General features: G+C 45.4%; 1 protein-coding gene across 4 annotated transcripts in view; it reads left to right on the forward strand.

Annotated features, from left to right (window-relative positions):
* cdk11b (cyclin dependent kinase 11B) overlaps positions 1-7,500 on the forward strand; it is a 57,176-nt gene that overhangs the window by 17,958 nt on the left and 31,718 nt on the right. For 2 of the 4 annotated variants that reach the window (XM_079896322.1, XM_079896324.1), the window contains exons 6-10: positions 3,552-3,703; positions 5,179-5,316; positions 6,126-6,224; positions 6,506-6,631; positions 6,986-7,057. In XM_079896322.1, coding sequence (XP_079752448.1) covers positions 3,552-3,703; positions 5,179-5,316; positions 6,126-6,224; positions 6,506-6,631; positions 6,986-7,057 — 587 coding nt within the window. The remainder of the gene's footprint in view (positions 1-3,551; positions 3,704-5,178; positions 5,317-6,125; positions 6,225-6,505; positions 6,632-6,985; positions 7,058-7,500) is intronic. The other 2 variants (XM_079896323.1, XM_079896325.1) reach the window with 1 other exon arrangement.

Here is a 7,500-nt window from a genome sequence, read left to right on the forward strand (position 1 = left end):
AGGAATGCAGTGCAGTGACTTTAAATGTGAGATTGAAACCGCCAGTAGGTGGCAGCAAACCACTGTTCATGAGCGAATCATTGAGATTCAACCGATCCGCTCAAACGGCTGATTCACTCCAGGAAAGAAGCATTTGACTCTAAGGCTGAATCCCAATTCTCTGTCTTACCCCTTCCCCTTAGTTTTGCACGTTCACGTGAGAGTAAGGGCCATCCCAATTCTCATTTTGATCAAGGGGTAGGGCTAAGGGGAAGGGGTAGATACCCCTTAAAACCAAGAATTTTCGCGAGCTTACTTGAAACCAAGGGGTACCCAGAATGCACTGCGCAACCGGCAACAAAGGCGGGCATACCATCAAGAAAGTCTCATTTTCGGCTTAAATGATTGATTGAAAAATTATGACAGTCGTGTTTTGTGCTCTATACAGTCATGTACATATATATTTGCAACCATGTTGTTAACTGAAACGTTTTTAAAAATCGCTGGTCTGCTACGCTAGGCTATGCTAACGATACATTGCTGGTTTGCACAATCAGTCCCGCATTTCTCTGACTAATGTCCAGGATTCGGCTTTTGTTTTCTACAGTCGCCATTCATTATGTGTAACGTTTCATTATTTGACACTGACACGTATGTGCCAGCTTTGCAGGTCATGTATTCAGCTTCAAACAGATCCCGACTGATACGAAAACACAGGAATTTAAGCAATGCTAAAACGCACATAAACCGATCACTTGTTTCACTTGTTTAGCGTTCATGTACGTTAAACACTACATTCAGATTCACCGATTTGAATGAATTCAGTCCGATTGAAACAACACTCTGTGCATAATGAATAGCGACGGCAGAAAGCAAAAGCCGAATCCCGGACATTTTGGGTGATCCCGAAACCCAGGCGACATGTCCAGGAAAAAGATACGTGCTTTACATATTGTAACGCGTTGTGTTAGGAGGGAAACAAAATAAGGATAGCTCGCAGCTGAAGTATTAGGACAGACAGATTCACGGAGGCGATTCACTCGCAATTTATTGACAAATCAAACTCCTGCAACTGTCTGCCACACGCTCCACCTTGCCTTCCACAGCGTCACTCAATAAAACAAAGCAAGAATAATGAGCATCAACACAGAAATGACCCACATACATGGGGTTGTTCGAGTCGCACGGCACAATACCATTACAGCCCGTTCAACAGAGAGCGCGCAGCTCTTAAAGGGGCCATACTTATTTCCACTCGTTACAATATACTGTCCTGTATCCCCTCAAACGGCTGATCCGCTCAAACGGCTGATTCGCTCAAACGGCTGATTCGCTCAAGCGGCTGATTCGCTCAAACGGCTGATCCGCTCAAGCGGCTGATTCGCTCAAACGGCTGATTCGCTCAAGCGGCTGATTCGCTCAAGCGGCTGATTCGCTCAAACGGCTGATTCGCTCAAACGGCTGATCCGCTCAAACGGCTGATCCGCTCAAACGGCTGATTCGCTCAAACGGCTGATTCGCTCAAGCGGCTGATTCGCTCAAACGGCTGATTCGCTCAAGCGGCTGATTCGCTCAAACGGCTGATCCGCTCAAACGGCTGATTCGCTCAAGCGGCTGATTCGCTCAAGCGGCTGATTCGCTCAAACGGCTGATTCGCTCAAGCGGCTGATTCGCTCAAGCGGCTGATCCGCTCAAGCGGCTGATTCGCTCAAGCGGCTGATTCGCTCAAGCGGCTGATTCGCTCAAACGGCTGATTCGCTCAAGCGGCTGATTCGCTCAAGCGGCTGATTCGCTCAAACGGCTGATTCGCTCAAACGGCTGATTCGCTCAAGCGGCTGATTCGCTCAAACGGCTGATTCGCTCAAACGGCTGATCCGCTCAAGCGGCTGATCCGCTCAAGCGGCTGATCCGCTCAAGCGGCTGATTCGCTCAAGCGGCTGATTCGCTCAAACGGCTGATTCGCTCAAGCGGCTGATTCGCTCAAACGGCTGATCCGCTCAAACGGCTGATTCGCTCAAACGGCTGATTCGCTCAAGCGGCTGATTCGCTCAAGCGGCTGATTCGCTCAAGCGGCTGATTCGCTCAAACGGCTGATTCGCTCAAGCGGCTGATTCGCTCAAACGGCTGATCCGCTCAAACGGCTGATTCGCTCAAACGGCTGATTCGCTCAAACGGCTGATTCGCTCAAGCGGCTGATTCGCTCAAGCGGCTGATTCGCTCAAGCGGCTGATTCGCTCAAACGGCTGATTCGCTCAAACGGCTGATCCGCTCAAACGGCTGATTCGCTCAAACGGCTGATTCGCTCAAACGGCTGATTCGCTCAAACGGCTGATTCGCTCAAGCGGCTGATTCGCTCAAACGGCTGATTCGCTCAAACGGCTGATTCGCTCAACCGGCTGATCCGCTCAAACGGCTGATTCGCTCAAACGGCTGATTCGCTCAAACGGCTGATTCGCTCAAACGGCTGATTCGCTCAAACGGCTGATTCGCTCAAGCGGCTGATTCGCTCAAACGGCTGATTCGCTCAAACGGCTGATCCGCTCAAACGGCTGATCCGCTCAAACGGCTGATTCGCTCAAACGGCTGATTCGCTCAAACGGCTGATTCGCTCAAACGGCTGATCCGCTCAAACGGCTGATCAGCTCAAACGGCTGATTCGCTCAAACGGCTGATTCGCTCAAACGGCTGATTCGCTCAAACGGCTGATCAGCTCAAACGGCTGATTCGCTCAAACGGCTGATTCGCTCAAACGGCTGATTCGCTCAAGCGGCTGATTCGCTCAAACGGCTGATTCGCTCAAACGGCTGATTCGCTCAAACGGCTGATTCGCTCAAACGGCTGATTCGCTCAAACGGCTGATTCGCTCAAACGGCTGATTCGCTCAAACGGCTGATTCGCTCAAACGGCTGATCCGCTCAAACGGCTGATTCGCTCAAACGGCTGATTCGCTCAAACGGCTGATTCGCTCAGTAAGGAAACACCGCCGTGTGTGGCTTTGTTTTGAACTATTTCCTTTGGCGAAATAGAATGTCTCAAATGTAAGTCACTTAATATTAACTTCTTGTTTATTAAACTTGTAAAAAATCAATATCACGTTTGTTATCATGCTGATATTTGGAGATAAACTGCACTCTTGTGACATTTATTACTAAATGATATAAATAAAGACTAAATCACTCAGTGAAAATAAATGCGCAGCCACACTAGTCTAATCTACAAGACTACATCAGGTAGAGTATGCGTACACTCTCTGGGTGTGTGTGTGTGTGAGGGATAGGCTATACTCGATAATGTCAAATCGCACATTGTTAAAACAACAATTACGATATTATCGCAGATGATATATATCGCACACCCCTTAAATATATACACACACACACATACACACACATACACTTGTTATAAAGTCAGAAAGCATGTTTACCTGATTTATGATTGACAGTGATGTGATGCACGTGAGTCTCTGGTCTTCATGCTCAGTTCAGAAATGTGTGTGTGTGTGTGTATCTCCCGGCTGCTGAGTGGATCGCAGCTGGACCTGACTTCAGTGTGTGTGTGTGTGTGTGAACCAGCAGGGATCGTCTGGAGCAGCTGGAGCGGCAGCGGGAGCGGGACCGTAAGATCCGGGAGCAGCAGCAGAAGGAGCAGCGGGAGCAGCGCGAGCTGAAGGAGAGAGAGAGGAGAGCGGAGGAGCGCCGCAAGGACCGGGATGCACGCAGGGACGGTACACACACATTCTCAATCTTCTGATCCAGTCTGACCTCTGACCTGTAATGCTGCCTGACGAGACCAGAGGAGAACTGAGTGACTGAGTCTGGATTCTCTCGAGGGTGTTTCTCCATTCTGTCACTGATGGAGTTTGGGTTCCACTGTCGCCTCTGGCTTTTGGCTCGCTTAGTTGACCGTTCACATTTCAACAATAAATACAGTTTTGTGGCTGTTTAATGTGTCTGACAGATCTCTGTAGAGCCTCAGTTAAAGCATTTCGTGAACCGTTCATCTCTTCCTTCTAGTTCATTTATAGCATCAAATAAACATGAATGAACATCAGAAGGAATGTTGTTTTAATTGTGGAAAGACATCAGTAAATCAGTAGAAACGCACAATTGACAGTAAAGCACTGATATTGAGTTAGTATGTAGACTTAGTGATTATTGAAGTGGAAATCTATTTTCTAAATGCATGTTTTAGATCTTATTGTGAACAGTCTAAACAATCTTATTGTTTCATTTGTTAAAGTCCCACACTGTAGTCAATCATTTTATCCCTAAAACTCATCTTTGATCACCAAATGACATATTTAAACGTATTTTTCCCTTCATGGCTTAAAATATCTTGAATGTAACTCGACACCCTTGCCTCATTTAGTATGCGTGGTTCTATGAATATGCAAATGAGCCCCGCCTCCACTCACTCACTCAGCTCAGAGATCCACTGGTTGACGATCACACGTTGATCTGATTGGTTACAAGGTAGTTTGTGACGTCAGAAACACCAGCGATTTCAAAGCGTGTTTTTGAGACTGTCTTTGGTTCACTGCAGTTTTAAGGAGGAAATACTCAGCAATGCTGTCGACTTATGAATTTACACATGGTTTGTCTTAAAGCATATTAAAAAACACCACATAGACACATAAACAACATTAAACACTGGATTTTCACCTCAGGGGGACTTGAAAAAGGCTTTGACCTCTTAATATTTGAAGAAAATGTCACTGATCTTCCAGTGAAGTGTCAGTCTTCTCTTCGCTGACATATGCAGGATTCTTAAGCCCTGCCCCTCAAGCTCATGCTCATTTGCATAACTTTTCATGCCACACCCACATCTCAACATCCAATCAACAACTAATGCACAGAACCAAGCCCCGCCCTGCATTTTTTTTTTTTTTTGATAAGCTGTTTCACTCAGATGTTCGTCGTGACTATAACCACAATAACAGCCTCTCATCATCATCATCATCATCATCATCAGCTCTACATGATTTTAGAAATATGATGTTGCTTCCTCACATCAGAACAGGAGGAAAAACCTTTTACACCGGCCAATCCTGTACATTCTCCCTTGTTTTCAGAGTCATGTCAGATTTATTGCCTGAATGCCATATAGAAAACTGGACTGTGGTTTTGTATGTTGAAGTTCTTGGCCAGATTACACTGGACTTACAGTGTGTGTGGTGTGTGTGTGTGTGTGTGTGTTCAGGGCCCGTGTCTCATCACCGAGGAGCTCCTGCCGAGGAGTTCGCAGATAAAGGCCGTTCTCGTCACCGGAGCCGGAGCCGTAGTCCTGCTCGCCCGCAGAGAGAGACCAAAGCCGAGAGCAGCGACCCGCGCCGAGCAGGTCACACACACACACACACGCGCACGCGCGCCCACACCACACCCAACACACACACACACACACATACATCAGTGTTACACTTCACATTAAACGCTGTGAGATGTTCAATCTGAAAACTGAAGGACCGTAATCTATGGAAGCTTGTTTCCACTCAGGATCAAAAGATTTTAAAGGTAATTGCGACTTCAACACAATTCTGACAGTTTATACCCCACAATTCTGACTTTACAATAGTTTATATAATTCTGACTTTTTTTCTTTATTTCTCTTTAATCTGACTGTACTTCAGAACTGTGAAATAAAGTCACAATTACCTTTTTATTCTGTGATGGACACAAGCTTCCATGGTCATCAGCTCTGTGTGCTTTCATTAAAGGAAATTCTCCATGTTGTGTGTGCGGGATAATGTAGAGCGAGGCGGTTGTTATAGCGAATACCCCCCCGACAGGCTGATCACGACCTGACGCGGAGCTTGAATCCTGAAGGGGGTGTATTCGCTATAACAACCGCCTCGCTCTACATTATCCCACTTATTACATGGCTACCTACCAAATAAATCAATAATTTGACACAAAATATTGATTTAAAAAGGAGTTTATTGATTTAAAAACTATTGTATTGCTTCCGCTAAAGAATATTGTCCGTTCGGTGTGTGTTATACTTAGCAGCGGTTATCAAGAAATAACACACCGCATTCAACATTGGAATTCAACCAAGCCATGTAATTATATATATATATATATATATATATATATATATATATATATATATATATATATATAATTTTTTTTATATATATATATTTGCAGTTCGAGAGGGAAAGATGGAGGATAAAGATCTTCTGTCAGATCTGCAGGACATCAGTGACAGTGAGAGGAAGACCAGCACACCAGAGTCATCATCACTGGGTACATCTCTCTCTCTCTCTCTCTCTCTCTCTCTCTCTCTCTCTCTCTCTCTCTCTCTCTCTCTCTCTCTCTCTCTCTCTCTCTCTCTCTCTCTCTCTCTCTCTCTCTCTCTCTCTCTCTCTCTCTCTCCCTCTCCCTTTCCCTCTCTCTCTCTCCCTCCCTCCCTCTCTCTCTCCCTCCCTCCCTCCCTCTCCCTCCCTCGCTCTCCCTCTCTCTTTCTCTGTGTCTCTCTTTGTCTGAGTTGTGTTAGATGTGTGTTGATTGTGTGTGTGTTTCGTCAGGCTCTGGCTCTGAGGAAGAGGAAGAGGAAGGTGAGGAGAATGATGAGGAAGAGTCCAGCAGCCAGAGTGAGGGAGAAGAAGAGGGCGAGTCAGGATCAGAGTCCGAGGGGCCAGAACACAGCGGAGGTTCGTACACACACACACACACACACACACACACAAAAATGGCACCAAAATGAACAGAAAAGTCCCACAAGTTCAACATACGGCGGCAAAAAATGCCCCATACAATTAAATTAAATCAGTCACATCTGTCGTGATTAACGCGAAATATGAAGTGTCTATTGCCACATTTATGCTCGCGTTACATCGGAGATTACTTCGTATGCGCTGAGCATCACACTCGTAGCTGTCGAGCACATGAACCGCAATCATGTTTATATGTTCTGTGCTTTAATTTCAGAGTGCATTGGGACATTAAACGATGTACATTTTTAATATGATTTGGAAAACTGTAATTTCTGAGAATGTATTTCCCAGGAGTCCTGAGCGACGAGGAACAGTCAGAGGAGGAGGAAGAGGAGCGAGAGAATGGAATCCACATTCCTCCCAGTGAGCATTGCTTTTATCTGTGATTTTGATTTAATATCATTGAGATTTATATTGTAGCATTCTCAAATATCTCTCGCATGGTATGATGGCACTGCGCAGGGTTCGTGTAACCCCGGAAAATCACGGAATAGTTTTGGGAAAAAAATAAACTCAGAATTTTTTGGATAAGTCATTGTGACTAATTTTAGTTAAGATATGCTGTGGTGAAATTTAAACATTTATTTTTATTAATTAAAGGTGCAGTGTGTAATATTTAGGAGGATCTGTTGACAGAAATGCAATATCATAAACATAACTGTGTTTTCAGTGGTGTATAAAGACCTTACATGATGAACGTGTGTTTATTAGCTTAGAATGAGGTGTTTCTCTCTACACACACCGCGGGTCTGCTTACATCCACATGTTTCTACGGTGGCCCTGAACGGACAAACGTGTTTCGTCAC

This window comes from Squalius cephalus (genome assembly GCF_949319135.1).
Source record: "Squalius cephalus genome assembly, chromosome: 16".
Taxonomy (NCBI): domain Eukaryota; kingdom Metazoa; phylum Chordata; class Actinopteri; order Cypriniformes; family Leuciscidae; genus Squalius; species Squalius cephalus.